The sequence below is a fragment of the Temnothorax longispinosus genome, chromosome 5 (assembly GCF_030848805.1).
Source record: "Temnothorax longispinosus isolate EJ_2023e chromosome 5, Tlon_JGU_v1, whole genome shotgun sequence".
In the NCBI taxonomy this organism is placed as follows: domain Eukaryota; kingdom Metazoa; phylum Arthropoda; class Insecta; order Hymenoptera; family Formicidae; genus Temnothorax; species Temnothorax longispinosus.
Genome location: NC_092362.1, coordinates 13,422,635 through 13,441,541, shown reverse-complemented (window position 1 = coordinate 13,441,541; position 18,907 = coordinate 13,422,635). Strand labels below are relative to the sequence as shown.

The 18,907-nt window shown below is 39.5% G+C and overlaps 4 protein-coding genes across 9 annotated transcripts; 3 read left to right on the top strand and 1 right to left on the bottom strand.

Annotated features, from left to right (window-relative positions):
- The first annotated feature begins 515 nt into the window (after positions 1 to 515).
- Positions 516 to 3,439, top strand: Gk1 (Glycerol kinase 1). 2 transcript variants are annotated; one of them, XM_071777362.1, is made up of 9 exons: positions 516 to 750; positions 853 to 1,111; positions 1,283 to 1,506; positions 1,597 to 1,803; positions 2,168 to 2,314; positions 2,405 to 2,658; positions 2,765 to 2,970; positions 3,052 to 3,183; positions 3,271 to 3,439. In XM_071777362.1, exons 1-9 carry the CDS (start codon positions 676 to 678, stop codon positions 3,354 to 3,356), a joined length of 1,590 nt encoding a protein of 529 aa, XP_071633463.1. In that variant the 5' UTR covers positions 516 to 675; the 3' UTR covers positions 3,357 to 3,439. The 2 variants fall into 2 exon arrangements, with proteins under 2 accessions (XP_071633463.1, XP_071633464.1); XM_071777363.1 differs by having other exon boundaries at positions 517 to 750; positions 2,168 to 2,278.
- An 850-nt stretch (positions 3,440 to 4,289) lies between these two features.
- On the top strand, positions 4,290 to 12,440 carry Nos (Nitric oxide synthase). Of its 2 annotated transcripts, XM_071777360.1 has the most exons (14): positions 4,290 to 4,582; positions 5,404 to 5,540; positions 5,639 to 5,801; positions 5,929 to 6,020; positions 6,281 to 6,422; positions 6,578 to 6,717; positions 7,126 to 8,738; positions 8,814 to 8,983; positions 9,363 to 9,573; positions 9,715 to 9,802; positions 9,890 to 10,014; positions 10,129 to 10,274; positions 10,435 to 10,626; positions 10,733 to 12,440. In XM_071777360.1, exons 1-14 carry the CDS (start codon positions 4,478 to 4,480, stop codon positions 10,838 to 10,840), a joined length of 3,432 nt encoding a protein of 1,143 aa, XP_071633461.1. In that variant the 5' UTR covers positions 4,290 to 4,477; the 3' UTR covers positions 10,841 to 12,440. The 2 variants fall into 2 exon arrangements, with proteins under 2 accessions (XP_071633461.1, XP_071633462.1); XM_071777361.1 differs by lacking the exons at positions 4,290 to 4,582; positions 5,404 to 5,540 and having other exon boundaries at positions 5,674 to 5,700.
- Positions 10,915 to 14,133, bottom strand: Sdhb (Succinate dehydrogenase, subunit B (iron-sulfur)). 3 transcript variants are annotated; one of them, XM_071777365.1, is made up of 7 exons: positions 13,650 to 14,133; positions 13,069 to 13,199; positions 12,838 to 12,981; positions 12,446 to 12,641; positions 12,236 to 12,337; positions 11,810 to 11,932; positions 10,915 to 11,223 (listed from the first exon to the last, which is right to left on the bottom strand). In XM_071777365.1, the coding sequence occupies exons 1-7, from the start codon at positions 13,845 to 13,847 to the stop codon at positions 11,125 to 11,127; spliced, it is 993 nt and encodes a 330-aa protein (XP_071633466.1). In that variant the 5' UTR covers positions 13,848 to 14,133; the 3' UTR covers positions 10,915 to 11,124. The 3 variants fall into 3 exon arrangements, with proteins under 3 accessions (XP_071633466.1, XP_071633467.1, XP_071633468.1); XM_071777366.1 differs by having other exon boundaries at positions 13,719 to 14,121; XM_071777367.1 differs by having other exon boundaries at positions 13,773 to 14,094.
- A 461-nt stretch (positions 14,134 to 14,594) lies between these two features.
- Positions 14,595 to 17,908, top strand: LOC139812520 (uncharacterized). Of its 2 annotated transcripts, XR_011731882.1 has the most exons (3): positions 14,595 to 14,753; positions 15,239 to 15,368; positions 15,442 to 15,582. XR_011731882.1 is itself a non-coding variant. In XM_071777364.1 (2 exons), the coding sequence occupies exon 2, from the start codon at positions 15,428 to 15,430 to the stop codon at positions 16,649 to 16,651; it is 1,224 nt and encodes a 407-aa protein (XP_071633465.1). In that variant the 5' UTR covers positions 14,595 to 14,753; positions 15,239 to 15,427; the 3' UTR covers positions 16,652 to 17,908. The 2 variants fall into 2 exon arrangements, 1 of the variants encoding a protein (XP_071633465.1); XM_071777364.1 differs by having other exon boundaries at positions 15,239 to 17,908.
- Positions 17,909 to 18,907: the final 999 nt, after the last annotated feature.

The following is an 18,907-nucleotide window of genomic DNA, read 5'->3' as shown; positions in this document are numbered from 1 at the left end:
ACCCATTCCACCCTGCTTTCTATTGGTCAATCCTGCTAACTTTAACCGTCGGTTAAGCTAACTGTGGTTGGTGAAATTGGCCCTAAGAGAAGATCAAAAATTTGTTTTTTCGATTTTCTAAAGAAACGCGCAACCACCAAAAGTTTTTAATGCGGTACCAAACATTGCCAATCAATCGCCAATCGATTAAAAAAAAAAAAAAACTACCACAGTCAAAGTGGGGGGGCTAAAAGAAGATCAAAAATTTGTTTTTGATTTCCTAGAAAAACGAAAAACTACCGAACGTTTTGAATACGGTACCAAATACTACCAATCAACCACCAAACGATTGGTAAAAAAAAATATATCAATAATCCACTTGGGGGGGCTAAATTTGTTTAGGTGATAAACGACGACGAAAAAGTCTAATCACGCCACATGTTCAAATATATATATATATATATATATATATATATATATATATATATATATATATATATAGGTATATGCATGCATGTATTATACAATGCCAAAATCAATTCTGTTACTGACGTAGATGTTCATTGAACGCGTGTATCTTAAAATCCAATGTTACGCAATAGAATGTGACAAAGGTTAAGTGCGTTTGTTGTCGTATGCCACCTCTTATGGAAATTAACGTTAAGAACGTGACTTTCCAAGTTGTAAAAAGCCGATATGCCTGAGAACGTGAAAAAAAACGGGCCTTTGATAGGTGCTATCGACGAGGGAACGAGTAGCGCCAGATTTTTGGTAAGATAAACTCGACGAGTCTTAATTCAATTCTTGGCAGTGTGTAAACCTGTAAACAGACCTCGCTTATTTGAAATAAAAAAAATTCTCTTTTACGTCTAGGTGTTTGACGTTTTACGCAGGAAGGTGGTTGCTTTGCATCAGATCGAAATCAAGCAGAAATGTCCTCAAGAGGGATGGGTGGAGCAAGATCCGAAGGAAATATTACAAGCTGTCATAACATGTATAGAAGAGACGGTGAAAAAGATGAAGAATCTTGGCATGCCAGTCTCGGATATCAAAGCTATTGGGATTACTAATCAAAGGGAAACAACACTGGTGTGGGATAAGGAGACCGGCGAGCCTTTGCATAATGCAATTGGTATAAAAATGAATATAGGGAGCAAATTTGTTTCTTGAGCTTTAACGACAGATTTTATTCCCTACGTCATGTAATAGAGTTTAATACAGATTGACTATAGATTGGAGAACGTGATCTTCTGTCCTACCCAAGGAATTAAATAATATTAAATAAAGTTTACTATTTTGGCAGTATGGCACGATATGAGGACAACTACCACTCTAGAAGATGTACTTGATAAAATTCCCAACAAAACGAGAAATAAGAATTACTTGAAACCTCTATGCGGCTTACCGATGTCTCCCTATTTCAGCGCTCTCAAGATACGCTGGTTGATAGATAACATTCCACGCGTGAAGCAAGCGATAGATGCGCAGAAGTGTGCTTTCGGAACGATTGATACGTGGCTCATTTGGGTAAATGTGCAGCATTAAGTTCAAGAAGCAACCAAGCAAACAAAAACAACGTCAGTTGCTATCTCATTGCTGAATGTTTCTTGCGTTCAGAATCTCACAAAGGGCCAGTTGCACGTTACGGATGTGTCGAATGCGTCACGCACGATGCTGATGAATATCGATACACTGAAGTGGGATCCTGTATTATGCCGCTTCTTCAGCATTCCGCAGCACATCCTTCCCGAGATACGATCCAGCGCAGAGATTTACGGCTCTGTCTCAAATCCTCAAGTTCTCACGGGCATACCTATAGCAGGTGTGAGTATGCATCTAAGACACGTACCTGTGCATTTTTTTATTTACAGACTATTTAAGTAATCTCTTATTGAGAGCCAGTAGTGATATTGGAAACTTGCAGAAAAATTATTTTATTTAAAAGGTAGCAAAACGTAGTACATTACGTGCATATATAGTTGCACGTGATTCTTTTTCAGCATTTTAAGAGCAATCATTTTTAAATGGACGTATGTTTTCGAGTATCGTAAAACGAAAAAAATTTGACAAGACGGCGGTTTTTATTCTTATCAAGTTGAAAAAATCTTGTTCTATTTTTATAATGCCTTTGAAAGTAAAAGAAGCAACGTGTGCTCATGTATATGAAATTTTTTTTTATTCTCTGCAGTGTGTGGGTGATCAGCAAGGCGCTCTCCTTGGCCAGTTATGCTTGAAACCTGGTCAAGCAAAAGCTACATATGGCACAGGATGTTTTTTGCTTTACAACACAGGAAATACAGTATGTATGACAGAACACGTCATACGTGTGATACATGTAAAAAGTATTTCCTTGAAATATAAAATAATTCCATGAGATGTACGTTCTTATATCAAAATTAATTAAAGGTATAAAAATGTTTTGCAGAAAGTCGATTCGACGCAAGGCTTGATAACTACGGTCGCTTACAAAATCGCACACGCTCCACCTGTTTACGCATTAGAGGGATCTGTCGCTGTTGCTGGAGCTGCTTTATCCTGGCTGCGAGACAACATGCAAATGCTCAGTAATATCACGCAAACGCAGGATTTGGCAGAGCGTGTAAGATGCTCTGGCGACGTGTATTTCGTACCGGCCTTTTCGGGGCTGTACGCGCCTTATTGGCAACAGGATGCGCGCGGGTATTGCACTTGACCATTTTTCTTTTCTTCTACCGTTGTGTAAGATTGTCAAGCGTCCTCTGTGTGTATAATCGATCATTTTCATATTATCTGCGCACGTTAACAGAGTAATCTGTGGTATTACCGAGGATACGCAGCAATATCACATCATACGAGCTGCATTAGAAGCAGTTTGCTTCCAAACGAGAGACATATTGGAAGCAATGGTAAAAGATTCAGGAACGAAACTGACGACTCTGCAGGTTGATGGCGGCATGACTGTGAACGATTTGTTAATGCAATTGCAGGCGGATTTAACCGGAATTACTGTTGGTGAGCAAACGATATATTCTTTTAAATCCATCAAATAATTTTTTATATTATTATTTAATTTATATTACGTTGCAAACACAGTGAGACCAAACATGGTTGAAACGACAGCATTAGGTGCTGCCATTCTAGCTGGCCGTGGTGTAGGTTTAATTGATATAAACGAAGTGGATGCATCTCAAGTAACGAAATTTTCACCCGAGATTGGTGAAGATGGTAAATATGTGTCCTATATATTTATCCTATATATATAAAATAAAAAATACTTGATGATAACATACAAACTTTTCGTTTTCATTTTAGAGAGAGATCTTCGATATTCCAAGTGGAAAATGGCTATTGAGAGATCTATGAAGTGGGATTGTTCCTCGACTATGATAGATAATTAAAATCGTATGCGCACGTATATTTTTGTACCGGATATGGAATGGATATTTAAAAAATACGGGACAATATAAAAGTTGTAAACATCTGTGATATATTTTTCAAGTCTTGCAACATTTAATCAAATGTACCTCGATTTTCCGCTTTATCTCTCCCACATCTTCCATCTTCTCTTTTTCCCTTTCTTGTAAATTCATCATAATACTAGGTGAGTCATAAAATAAACATATATATGTGTATAATATATGTAACTTTGTCACTTTTGGTACTACGGAGTTGGATTCTGTTCAATGAGACATGTCGAATAGCTGAAAGTACGTTTTACAAAGTTTTCGTCTTCAATATAATCCAATGTTATGTCCTTTGATTTGTTAAAATAGACCATTGCATTTTTTTAAATTTAGCTTGCTAGTAGCAGATGCAAGAAACTCGTAAATTTAGTACTACACGTTCGAGCTTAAATGATTATATCAAACAATATGACTTGTAATGAAGTGCTAGCTATAAAACATTTATTTAAATGTTTATTTATTAAAAAATCACATTTACTTTCAAGCTGAAAATTATGACCTTGAGAAAAAAAGATTCACGCCGTAACGCTCTTGAAAAGGTACATTCAGAGATATTTGGTTCTTGATAAAATCATTTAATTTAATATAATAATAATAAATTTTATTATTTAATAATATTTTATATAATAGCACGAATAATAAATTTTGTATTACATGTAATGTCCTATTCGTATAATATCATCATATTTTAATTATTCTTCGTGCTATTATATTATTATTTTATCACGTATTTCATCATTATCATTATTATTAAAATCTTGGAAATAACATAAAAATAATGGCATTAATATATGAAACGTTAACGGCGTGCAGGCCGTAAATTTATCACAACGTTTCATTTCAACGCGACAAGTCCTGTCCGTTGATTGATCTCGCAAACGTCCCGAGGACAAGCGGAATGGATCAATGTTGCGCATGCTGGCGCATGTGAGATGACGGCACGTGAGATGCTGCGTTGTGTCATCTCTGCGCTCTGTCCTCTCGTCCTTTCCTCCTTATCGTCGCGCTTGTTGCCAGTGTGTTGGGCAGAATCAGTTAAACGCTAAAACGCAAAAATGAAAGACCACGACGGAACACCTCATCAAAGAAAGCCAACGAAACTCAGGAATCTCGCGGACAAGACGGAGGCGTTTGATTCCTTGCACGTGAGAAATGCCGAGGTATTTTGGAGATAAAAACCTTGAAATATTGAAAATCGACAGCATATGATTATAGGGATGTTGAGACGTAGAGTCGTGCGTTATTTGGAAAACCAATCGTGAAATTTTTTAGCAACTGACTAGGACGTAATGTGAAAAAAAAAACAAATTAAAAATTGAAAGCAAGAAAATATTTTTACGAAGCTGTTTAAAAAAAAAATTGTTTCTCTTTTAAAAGCTGAAAAATTTGTACGGCCTTTTTTGATCTTGTATACGTATCCCAACGTATCCTATATGCAGACATGCGTGTGCAAATTTATTTAACGTATTAATATACTAATGTGTGTGTGAATATAATATGAAAGAAAACAATTCATTCTATTAAAGATATGGTAATAATATTGATACTTTGTTCATTCCATAACTTTTATTATTTTCTATTAATTTTTTAATGGGCTGCTGCGTTCGTTTTATTTGTATTTTGATAGCTGTTGTAATGCATCGGATGATATGTATCATAATATAATTAAAGATTGTCCAAGTTTAAAAATAATATTTTTCATCAGAGAAGATATACATTTTTAATCCAATTTTCAAAACCGAATTTTTGACGAAGCTTTGCACGAGAAAATTATATATCTGTGATTCGTTGCTTCATATAGACGCATTATTTTTCTTTTTTTTTTCAAGACGTATTATTATACAGATTACGCTGGAATATTTCATTGTACGTTTTGTTCTCTTTTCATCCGTCGTTTGATACGTAGGTATATATAGTTGACATGAAAATAAAGAATATATAGTAAAAACGATAAAAATAAAATATTTTACAACGTTCCCAGAAAATCCTTTGCACGGGCCAAGTCTGTCTTGGTAGCGTGATGCAGCTGCCAACTCATGGAACAGATCCACGCACGAAAGAAGAAATCTTGCTTCACGCAACTGATTTTTTGGAGCAATATTTCACTTCCATCAGAAGGTATTAAAGCTGTCAGAGTATTCATAGATGTGAATATTGCTTGAAGATTCCTTCCAGTAAATCATGAGCTTTTCTTCATGTTTGAACGACTCTCGTAGATTAAATAGCGATGCTCATCGCGCACGTTTGGAGAGTGTGCAGAGAGAAGTGATTTCCACTGGTACGTATCAGTTGACGGAAACGGAACTGGTTTTTGGCGCAAAGTTGGCTTGGCGGAATGCTGCAAGATGCATTGGTCGCATACAGTGGTCAAAGCTACAGGTTCATTTTACATTTCAACTTGTTCATACATATACCATCGTAGAAAAAAAAACACAACATTTATCACGACGGCGGTTCATAGATGACCGAAAAGTTACATTTGTTTATAAAACAAATGCACTTGCAGGTTTTTGATTGCCGTTACGTTACAACCACAAGCGGCATGTTCGAGGCTTTGTGCAATCATATCAAGTACAGTACAAATAAAGGAAACATCAGGTAGAGTGTAATTATAATACAGATAGTTTTTATTCGAGTTTTATAGCGTACGTTTTTCTAAATTTTGCCATATAGAGATGTACCAGAGATATTAAATCAAAACAGCGACGTATCCTTCTCCATTTATATCATGCGGGTAAAGCTATAATAAGATGTAGAAATCCAAAGATATAAAGAACTCGAAACATTTTAAATACTGCCAGGTGTACTTCTGTGCAGGATATATATACCTAATTATATTTATATGCACACGTTTTCAGATCCGCAATAACAATATTTCCGCAGCGCACCGATGGCAAACATGATTACAGAGTATGGAACACGCAATTGATCAATTATGCGGGATACAAAAATCCAGATGGTACCATTCACGGTGATCCTGCAAACGTAGAATTCACAGAGGTCAGAATATACATATATATTCATGAGATTTAAATTCTTTTTTAATTATTTATTAAACCGAAAAAATGTCCAACTTGATGAAAAAATTCTCTATAAAGGAGGAGCGCACGTGTTTCGAAAATAATTTAACGTAGGCACTCGTTTTCTTTCGATAGGTTTGCATGAAATTAGGATGGAAAGGGGCACGAACCAGATTTGACATACTGCCATTGGTTTTATCTGCCAATGGGCACGATCCAGATTATTTTGACATTCCTAACGACTTGGTATTCGAGGTACCTCTTAGTCATCCCACGTAAGCTTTTATTAAATAATGTAATGTTTCCAAAAAAGTCTTTTTTATATTTTTTATTTATTTGATAAAACTATTTAATTATTGCCCGAACAATATGAAAACCTTACCTACTAGTTTATTTGTCTTAACTGCACTTTTTTTAATTTTACGTTTGGAAGGAAATAAAAGACTTTTGTGTGAACGACGTTGAATGAGAAAGTAAATTTGACAAAATTTGAACGTGCATGGGTAAACCGAACAGATAATATAGATAATTTTTTGTTCTGTAGCTAATGCTTTAGATATTCAGATTTGTTGATTAAAAAATTATACAGTGTTACGTGTAATATTTGTCGAAGAAGATGATGAATTTCTTATATAATAAGTATATATATATATATATAAATATAATATGTACTTGGACAATAGATACGATTGGTTTGAGGAATTGGGTCTCAAGTGGTTCGCCGTGCCAGCCGTGTCTGGAATGGTTTTCGATTGCGGAGGTTTAGTGTTTACCGCGGCACCTTTCAACGGCTGGTACATGAGCACCGAGATTGGCTCTAGAGATTTATGCGATGCTCAAAGATATAATATGCTCGAGACAATAGCGACGAACATGGGTCTAGACACAAGGACATCCACATCATTGTGGAAGGATAAAGCGATGATAGAAGCTAACGTCGCGGTACTGCACAGCTTTCAAATGAAGAACGTGACGATCGTGGATCACCATACCGCTTCGGAATCTTTCATGAAACATTACGAAAACGAGATGCGTCTCCGAAACGGTTGTCCCGCCGACTGGTTGTGGATCGTGCCGCCGATATCTGGATCCGCTACGCCGGTATTTCATCAGGAAATGGCGCTTTATCATTTGAAGCCCTCTTACGATGCCCAGGACCCAGCTTGGAAAACTCACATATGGAAGAAAGGACGCGACAAGAAGGCAACGTCGAAAAAACCAAGACGGAAGTTTCACTTCAAGCAGATTGCGAGAGCCGTGAAATTTACGTCCAAGCTGTTCGGACGGGCATTATCGCGTCGAATAAAAGCGACCGTTCTGTTTGCCACGGAAACCGGCACGTCCCAAATGTATGCGGAAAAGTTGGGAGAATTACTGGGCCACGCTTTTCATTCCCAGGTACTTTCGATGGAAGAATATGACATCAGTAACATAGAACACGAGGCCCTATTGCTGGTGATAACGTCTACTTTTGGAAACGGCGACCCGCCGGAAAATGGAGAGGTCTTTGCGCAAAATTTGTACGCGATGATAATGAACGACGCTTCTCTAAAAAACAGCGAGAATAAGTTCAGCTTGGCGACCTCCAAGTCATTTATCAAAGCCAATAGCCAAACGGAAGTGAGCGGGTCGAAGAAATTGGATCGACTTGATTCCTTGCGTGGTTCTACGACGGACTCGCAAACCGAGGATACCTTTGGACCACTCAGCAATGTCCGATTCGCTGTGTTTGCATTGGGATCATCCGCGTATCCGAACTTTTGTGCGTTCGGTCGCTACGTCGACAACTTGTTGGGCGAATTGGGGGGAGAGCGATTGGCGCGTTTGGCCCAGGGTGACGAGATGTGTGGTCAGGAGCAGACCTTTCGGAAATGGGCGGGTGATATCTTTGCGATCGCGTGCGAAACCTTTTGCTTGGACGACGACGATACGTTATTGGAAGTAGCCTTGTCTCTGGGTTCCGAAGCATTGTCCGCGGCCACAGTCCGTTTTGTAGAAGCGGCGCCTCAACCGATCGCCAAAGCATTAAACAAATGCCATAACAGAAACGTGACAATGTGCACGATGCTTCGAAGGACCAACTTGAGCCGCGATGAGTCCAGCGGTACGACATTGCTTCTGGAACTGGACGACATAGTGGGCATGGATATTTCTTATAAACCCGGAGATCACTTGGGTGTGTTTGCGTGCAATCGTGCGAATCTCGTGGAGAAAATCTTGCACCGTGTGCAGTCTACTTTCGATCCTGATACCTCCATCGAACTGCAAATGCAGAAACAAGCACATACTCCTAATGGTGCGGATATCACGTTTCTCTTCATTTTTCCCTTCTCTTTTTATATACAAATAACCTGATACCTGCTTTTTCTAGGAATTGTAAAAACGTGGATACCTCACGACAGATATTTACCGAATTCCTTCAGGATGTTGTTGACTCGATTTCTGGATATCACGACGCCGCCTACGCCGAATCTGTTGAGATACTTTGCCTCGATAGCTACAAACGCAAAAGAACGGACGCAGCTTGATCTTCTGGCCTCTGTAAATATGTAAAATGTATAAATGTAGCTGTTTTTTTCGAAATGTAGACGTTGAGAAGGGTTACGGCGATAAAAAGTTGAGGTTTTAAGCTAGAGAAATATGTAAAACATGAAAGAAAAAAGTATATATTTCGAATATTATTCATCGAATATTATTCTTCATATTACGTCCTGATTTAACGTTGTCAACTATATAACATGATTATTAATTCCAATTTAAAATGGCTAGAGCGTGAAAGAGCTAAAAATTTTTAAGAATTTTTACAAAGATTTCTTAACGCACGTTATTAAACATATACAGCAACATTAAACATGATACGTTGCAAAAAAAATACAGCGAAACTTGGAAAATTTAACGAAAACGTCTCTTCTTGTAATAGGATCCAGCGGCTTACGAGGATTGGAGACATTGGAAGTATCCTAATTTGGCCGAAGTTTTGGATGAATTTCCATCTGTGACTCCATTTGCTCCATTGCTTCTGCTTCATCTAACCCCCTTACAACCGAGATTCTACAGCATTTCATCAGCTCCACATGTACACCAGGGACAAATACACCTGACAGTCGCAGTGGTGCAATATCAAGCGCAAAGTATTTATAAGCCTTTTGGTTTTCTTGGTTTCGTTTTCTTTCTCATTTCGAAGACGTTTATCCATACGCTATGCACATTTAATTTAATACGAAACTGATATTGTTACATCTTTTCCACTATATTTAATAAATTAATTTTAGACGGCTCTGGGCCAGTACATTTCGGCGTTTGCTCCAATTATCTGCGGGAAATATCTGAGGGAGAGTTGCTGTATGTGTTTGTGCGAAGGTAAAGAATGACTGATTTTTTGTGTTGTTTAAACGTGCAAACTTGCAAAGATCTTACGTTGAATATAATCATTACGTAATATTTAAGCGCACCAAACTTTTACATGCCGACGGAAACTGAAGCACCAATGATATTAGTGGGACCAGGCACTGGAATTGCCCCTTTCCGAGGTTTCTGGCATCATCGATTTGCTCAGATGAAACTTGAGCAGAGTACGAGTGCTTTTCTCATACATGTCTCTTAATTTTCTGCACTTTAAAATTTTATCATCACGCATCTCTTTAGACAGCACGTAAACACTATGTAAACGTACGATATTTTTATAGATCAAAAATTCGGCAAGATTTGGCTCTTCTTTGGTTGTCGTCAGAGAACGTTGGATCTATACAGACAAGAGAAGAAAGAAATGTTGGAGGCCGGTGTTTTGGATAAAGTGTTTTTAGCATTGTCCCGAGAGCCTGGTATTAAGAAGGTACATAAATATGTAAATTATTTTATAGATGTAAGGTCACGGAAAAAGAATGTCGAATATTACCCGTAAGATTATACATACATACGTACATACGTATGTGTGTATGTATACATATATGTAAAATATATAAACTCAAGTTTGCATCTTTTACAAATGTTAGACCTATGTGCAAGATTTGATCCAAGCGGAAGCGCCTCAAATTTACACAATGGTGGTATATGAGCGCGGCCATTTCTACGTTTGCGGTGACTGCACGATGGCGGAAGACGTTTATCAGACCTTAAAACAGATCATACAAACGCATAGCCGAATGACGGACAAAGAAGTCGAGGCATATATGTTATCACTGAGGGTACATCTTTCGTATATTATTATTCTTTTCTTAAAGCAGCAACACAACAGCATAAAATACTGTTGTGCACTTTTATCGTTTTTCTGCACCGTATGGATTTTTTCAGGATGAAAATCGTTACCACGAAGACATATTCGGTATAACATTACGCACCGCTGAGGTACACAATCGATCGCGTGAGACCGCAAGGATTCGGATGGCCGCCGAACCGTGAAAATATTAAACTGATAAAGCATAATCCAAATAATTTTCGTTCCAAGGGTTGCTACTATATTAATACGTACTGCATATAATATAATTCCATGTGGAAAGCTTGTTTTATTTACAAGTAGTGCTTGACTAATCTTTCGATTTCTAGGACATTTCAACTGCTTTTTCGTAGATCTGCATATTTCCGGTTGTATGAAATATTCCGCTAATTACATGTTGGCTGCACGTAGTGCATAATACATAAGACAAATGTATACAACTTGATACGTCTACCTGGTCGTCCTTTTACTATGAAGATCCCGACGCGGCGAGATCCGGTTGTGGCTTCTGGCTAACATTAGCCAACAGTTTCTTTATTTCCGCTATCGCCTTTCCGGGATTCAGACCCTGCACAAAATATTTGCGCGCTTTGATTTAATATGTGTTTAATCTTTCAAGTAACGAGCTTTGAGTAAAATTCACGTATTATATAAATTTGCCTTTATTTTGCACGTGTTTCATTAGTTTCTCAACAATTATATTGTACATTACTATTTGTTCTCCAACTTGTGTTTAATTGTCCGCAGATTCCAATCAACTGATTATTTTTATAATTTCTCCCTTAATATTTGTGCAGCTTAAATTCACACGTTTATCAAATATTATAAACATTAAGGAACATTTTATAAAAACGAGAGAGTTTGATGCATCGAGTGACTAGAAAATCAAGGTCTAACAATAATCGAGATTTGAGTAAGCAGACGAAATTATTAATAATCTGCTACTAGTGATCAGTATTATATCAATAATTTAAAATTTATTCGTTGTGAGACGTCATTACAAACAGTCTGCAATGTATTTTGAATATTTATAGGCACGTAGCTAACGTTTCTTGAATGTATAGCAATAAAAAGTACTGAAACATTTGTCCAGAGTAACACGAAGAGCAAAGCATAAAAAAAAACACACAAATCCTAATGTGACGTAAACTCACCTTTGGACAAGTACGCGTGCAATTCATGATCGTATGACAACGGTAAACTGAAAATGGATCCTTTAATTTCTCTAGACGCTCCTTTGCTTGAGTATCACGCGAATCAATAATCCACCTATAAGCCTGATGAAAATAATGATGGTTGAAAAATCCAAGAAGAAAATGATATAAATGATGAAAAATTCCACGAGATTGAACCGAGCATATCAGAGCACATCAATATGTTACATATATTCCAATTTCATTTATCTCTCACATGTACAAGTGTTTTCTTTTACAGATGTGTGTTGACTACGTTTTTTATGTGCTCACGTCATTCTTAAAGAATTTTTCACTTGTCATTTTTCCCCAAAATCGCTTGTCAATACGTGATTATTCCGTTACGTATCTCATTTAAAAAACAGCGTAATATTAAGACGCGCTTACTTGCATAAGTACCGCAGGGCCTAAATACTTGTCACCGTTCCACCAATAGGATGGGCAAGAAGTGCTGCAGCAAGCACAGAGAATACATTCGTAGAGACCATCCTGTGTCAATCAAACGTGGATTGTACATTTAGTTTTAGATTAAAGAGGTGTGTAACTGTAATTAAAATAGAAAATCAAATAAATATAATAATAATCTCTCGCACTCACCAACTTTTTACGGTCTTCTACGCTCTGCAAAAACTGCTGGTTTCCAGTTTCCTTCTTGTCCTTGCGCTGCAGCCAAGGTTGTATATTGCGATACTGCTCGTAGAAATTATTTAAATCTGGGACCAAGTCTTTGACGATATACATATGGGGCAAAGGGTAAACCTCGCATGTCGTGCTTGTGCTGTTATCAATTTTGCTAAAACACACGTATTCTACTTTTAGTACGTGACATCTTGTTCATTTTCACTAGCAAAGTTTAAATTTATGATAATCTTGATCTTGGATATGAGTTTCCATGCATGACTTGAGATGTAAAAGTCAATCAGATTATAAAATATCCTCAAGGTATCAAGCAGTAATAATATATACAGTGGCTGTGACACGCGCGATACCTGATACACGCCAGGGTGTTTGTTCCTCCGATATTCATAGCGCAAGATCCGCAAATACCTTCCCGACAAGAACGGCGGAATGTCAATGTTGGATCAATCTCGTTCTTAATCTTAATTAGCGCATCCAGTACCATTGGGCCGCAACTGGAAAAGATATGTCAAATGCTAGAAACGAACGTAGAGAGACGTTCACGAAAATATTTAATACACAATCAATGAAATAAAACCTACCTATTCAGATCAACTTTATATTTCTGCATATATGGTTTCTCATCAGGTTTGTCTGGATTCCAACGGTAAATCGAGAAGGTCTTAAGCTTGGCCTCAGCATTTTGAACCGCTGCTGTGTGCAAAGCTCTGACCTATGAACGTTAAAACCTCAAGCTAAAGGCTATTCAGTAAGCAAAACGTTAATAGAGTACACTAGCGGTTTGCCAGCAGATTTAAGCAAGATATTGCGACTGACGTAATATATTCCAATTACATGATTACGAACGGACGAGATTCTATATAGTTTTGTATCCAGCACAGTCCATCATACTCTAACAAATTTTATACTATTTCTGCTGGCACTCCACCAGATAAAATTCGTAACAAGAACTTTGCAGAATCTCTGTTTTTGACAGACTTGGCTGTCTAGGGATATAATGGACAAGGCATTTTAATAGCAATCTTGTTAAAATATAATTTTTACGTGTCAAACTTAATTATTGATGCAAAGAACTTGACACTTTTATGTTCCATTCCATCTTAAACACAAAGCTAAAAGTTGGGAAAAAAAAAAAAAAAGCAAGATACGTCAAGTAAGACACTTTGAAGATGTGCTTGTTCCAGAGCTGGTGACAGTTCGCCGTGCACCAGGCAAAAAAAAAAACGATTACAAAGTCACGGTAAGAGATCAGCATGTGTCCTGATATCCTCGACGCAGCACTCACTTGACGTAGCCCGTTTCTACAGGCGTACGGCATTATCCCGACCATCTTTGAACACGTCGGTATCAACACGTTCATGATGCCTGCATTATGTAACTAGACCTGCCGCCTGCCTGCCTGCCTGCCTGCTTGCTTGCGTGTTGATCCGGTTGATCGCTCCAACTGGACTAACTGGAGGCTGGAGCTGGAGGCTGGAGGAAGGAAAGGCTGGGGAACCTTGAGGATCAATCGTGTACTTTAGACGCGTCTCTCGCACGAGATATCACGTATACCGAGTCCTGGCGAGGATCGATGCTGCATAATATTCAATAATATTAAAAAAAGTGTGAGAGATCAACATCAGGAATAACGAGCACCGAGATGGCTCGTCGCAAGCTCCTTGACCAAAAATCCTATGCGGAACCCACCAAACGAAACGGAATCCTTCCACGTTCTGGATAAAGGATAAACTGGAAATATACAAGTCCTATTTTAAAAAAGCTGTTTCCAAAGGGTTAATAATTAGCTGTGTAGAGACTACATTTTAAAGACCGCCACGTAGAGCACGTGGGGTGATATGTTCGTTTCATAGTGGCCCGAAAATGGCGGACGCGGACGGTGTGTCCAAGTTTTTACTTGAAAACACAACTCCAAATAGTCCAAATTCTGGCCAATCAAGACCCTGGAAAAGAGCCGAGAGAGCGACGACTCCTTCGCGCGCGGATTGGCCGAATGTCGCTACGCTCGTGGACGTATCGGATTATCGGATATCGGCGTGTTTCGCCGAGCGCGCCCGACTGCGCCCGATGCCGGCCGAACATTGCCGAGACGACACGACGACTGACGACGATCGTAAGAGGTACATCGGGAAGGAACGCACACCGATGGCGGAATACGCTCGCTCTGTCGAATATTTATCTGTACGACCGTGTTAAGACGTGATCGCAATGTGCGGACGAGCGGGTTCAGGCTGAACCGGGTGACCGTGGACGTTGAAAGTTTGAGGTTAGTGAAGCTTCCCCGTCGCCGACAGCCGACGTATCGTTACTCGGTTGAATCCTAACCTGCATCTCGCTCGCGTTAGCTTGACCTCAAATGAACGGATAAGAACGATAAGAACACATGATCCTGACGTGTTCGCGTGCGCTTTAAACGCCGCTCTTACTTCTCTGTTAACGTTGTCGACAGTTGATCGCTCGTTGACTTGAATAAACGTCGATCGCGCGTGACAAAATTTTGGAATACGTTTCGTAAGTTTGACTTGGCGTCGGTTCGCGAATATTGCGAAATTTAAAAGGCAAAGGTTTAGAGTTTGTGCGTTAAAAACGATCAACACGAGCGCGCGAGTTAAGATTACAAGTTTTTCATAAAAATGCATGAGATATCGTTTAGAGCGTGATGGTGTATATTTTTTACGTAATGCAACAAGTGCGGGTGTAACGAGAGTAGATAAATCTATTCACGAAAACTAAGCTTGTTCTGTCTTTCAGGTTCGTACTAAAAGCGACCAAAGCTCAACGCGCCTCGCAGGCCGATTAAAGCCTCCCTGTCCCCGCGCCTAAAGCCCTCGCGTGGCTCACGAGCTGTGGGCGCTGGGCCAGGCCGCGCAGCGCCAGACCGGTGAGTTCCCACACAAAATATCGCTTGGTAGCACGGCGGGCACTCAAAGCCAACTAACCATGTCTGTACAAAGTGTTGCTCTGGCATCTCTCACGGCCACCTATACCGACTCGGAGGGCGAGGACGGGGTGGAAGACGAGCGCCTACAGGAGGAGAATTCGAACACTCCCCAGAGGGCCGCCCCGCATAATGCCCAAGTCGGTCGTCAGCCCCAGGCCCGATCTGGCACCAGTCCCATATCTGGAGGCCGTTCAGCCTCGCATAGTCCCGTTGACGGCAAGTCCTCCGGTAGTAGGGACTTGCCGGAAGCGGCTACAAAGGTGCAGCGATTGGTCTCTTACTTTGACGATGCGGTAGTCTCCGACGATGAGGGGGCGGCCGTAACTGCGCCGCCGCCGCCGCCGCCGCCGCCGTCGTCGTTGCCGCCGGTGTCGTCGTCGTCGTTGTCGTCATCGTTGATGACGACGGGCGCGGCACGCGTCGCGACGGTCGCGGAACGCCCCGAGGAGAACGGTCTCCCGGTCGCGGTCGCTACTGGCACGGTCGTTGCCACCACCGTCGCCGCCGCTGCCGCTGCCGCTGCCGCTGCCGCCGCCGTCGCCGTCGCCGTCGGCGGTGGCGCTGAGCGTCGGTCGCCCTCCTCGCGTTCCGGAGACGTGCTTTCAGATAATGGCGGTGAGGCGGGGGACCCTTACGGGGTGACGATACCACCGGAGCCGCCCGGCCAATGTCCCGCCGAGCTGCAGGACAAGATCGCGAGGCTCTATAGGAAAATGGAGAGCGGTGGGCTGGACATGAACATGATGATTCAGCAACGCAAGGAGTTCCGGAATCCCTCCATTTACGAAAAACTCATTCAGTTTTGTAGCATTAACGAGCTGGGCACCAACTACCCGCCGGACAGGTTCGACCCGTTCAAGTGGAGCAAGGACTCGTATTACGAGGAACTTGCCGTAGTACAGAAGACGGAGATGGACAAGCTGGAGAAGGCGCGGAAAGAGAAGAAGATCGAGATCGAGATTGTATCCGGCACCGCGAAGCGACCCAACAGCTCCTCCAGCAGCACCGACAATGCCAAAAAACGGAAAAGTAAGTGGGACCAAGTGGCGACCAGCGGTGCCGCTGCCGCCGCTGCTGTCGCGGCTGCCGCTGCCGCTGCTGTGACCGCCAAACCCACGGTACTTCTCACACAACCTACCCTGACAACTCTCACGTCGTCCGGTACTAGCGCCAAACCCACCGTTTTATCGGCCTTCGGCTCGCTACCGAAGAAGAGATTGTAACATATCGCGTGAATGTGTATGCTGTGTAAATAATGTCCATCCCCTTTAGAAACAGTCATGAAGCTGCAAAAAGGAAGGCGCAGTCTTGTGCGTCTAGAGCGTCTTAGGTCCTTGGATGCGTATATTGAAATTTTTTTCAAAACGGCGTTTCGTATCACGAAAGAACTATGGGTTTCGGCTTTTCCAGGAATGCAAAAGTCCACAGTTCTGTAAGTTCAAAGATTCAGCTGATCTAAAAATCCAAGGATTTAAGAATCCAAGAATTTAGCCATCTGCAAAATAGACAAACTGTAAATAATATTACGTACAAATACCATTGTCTGGATGTGAAACGCGCATGAGGAAGAAAAATATTCTGGAGATCTACATTCTCGAATTTTTAGATTTTTGTATTTTTAAATCCTTGTAAGAGATCCATCCAGCCCGTAGGTTTTAAGTTTTCTCTATCCAAATCCTTGACTTTTAAGAGGCGTACGTTCAATTTCATAAAAGAGTACTTGTAAAGATAAGATTATCGGATCCGAAAAGTCAAGAGAGAAATGCCAACACTAAATGATTAAAAGGGCCGACACGCGCAAATCCAATAATCTGAGAATTCAAGGATCTAAAAACTTTGTTTTTTAAGAATAAAAGACTCCAACAATCATAGTTTAAAACATGGATATATATTGTAAATAATATTATTTAAAAATTAATCTTTACAAGAGATACGAATATACAGGAGAAACAGATTGGAACTTTGTGAACTTGGATCCTTGAATTGTCAATATTTTATTTTTTTTTTTTTATAGATTCCTTTTAATATTCAGGATATTTATAGAACACGTAGAACATATTAAAGAGGTCAACATTTTTAAAAATTTAAGAATGGAGATTTTACGTGATTCAAAGGCTCAAAAATTAAAGGATTTAGAAGGCTAGCGATCTATGGATGTAAGCTTAACTAAAAATTTATGGATTTGCAAATTCAAAAATCTAGATACAACTTAAAGGGTAAGACGTATTGTAAATACACTTAGATATTGTAATGGAATATTGAATGATAGGACTTGGAAATTCTAGGAATCGAAATATGCAGTGCGTGTAAAACGAACAATGGTTAAATAGAATATAATTTAAGGACTTGGGCTGTTGAAGAATTTAAAGCGATACTCTGAAAAATTGAAAGTTCTAAGGTGTGTGCATGTATGTTTGCGCGCGCGCGCGCGCGTGTGTGTATACGTGGAAATTCTCAAATTAAAATTTTTGAATATCCTATTTTTAAATTATATTTTACTTAGCCGTTATATTTTTAAATTTTAACATTGATATTCTTCAGTTCGTATATATGAACTTGAGAATTCAAGGATTTAAAAATTTATTGAATTAAAAATTCGAAATATCCAAACACTTAAAAAGACCAAGAATTTAAAAACGAAGTAAGAATTCAGAAAAATAGAAATTATTGACTTGGAAACTTGTGTGTTGATAATTCATATATACGTAAGAAAAATATGAGTAGGAGCTAGAGAGAGAGAGAGATCCGAGAGAGACAGAGCGAGAGAGGAATGAGAAGAGATAGAGAGAGAGAGAGAGAGAGAGAGGACAATCTGGCCAGCCCTTCGAGAGAGAGAGAGGAGAGAGAGAGCGAGAGAGAGAGAATAGAGAGAGAGAGATACGAGAGAGAGAGAGAGAGAGAGAGGAGAGAGAGGAGAGAGAGAGAGAGAGAGAGAGAGAGAGAGAGAGAGAGAGAGAGAGAGAGAGAGAGAGAGAGAGAGAGAGAGAGAGAGAGAGAGAGAGAGAGAGAGATAATCTATGCAGATGAAATATTTTCTCGTCTAAATGTCCAAAGAAGCTGCTGCCGTTTGCTGAATCTCGATGATAACAGATTAATATATGATCACTCTATTTTTACTCATTTTTCTACATTTTTAAATATAAGTTGTAATAGCGTAGGAAAATTTAGTTTGAAAAATTTTTGAGATTTAAAGTTAAATCGCAAATTTTAATTTTAATTTCTGTCTATGGATTCTTGCTTCGTAGAATTTTTAAATTCTTGACTGAGAACTTACAATTGTGAAATTGATGTCTGTTTTTATCATATATACATATATATGATTACAGACAACGTGCAAACTGGCGTCGATCAACCTCTCGATTAAGATCTACATATTACGTAAGAAAAGATATTGAAAGAAAATGAAACGTATTACTTTTTTTTAGGAAGAAAGAAGATTGATGAGAGAAGAAGGTAATTTTCATCAATTTATCTGTCTG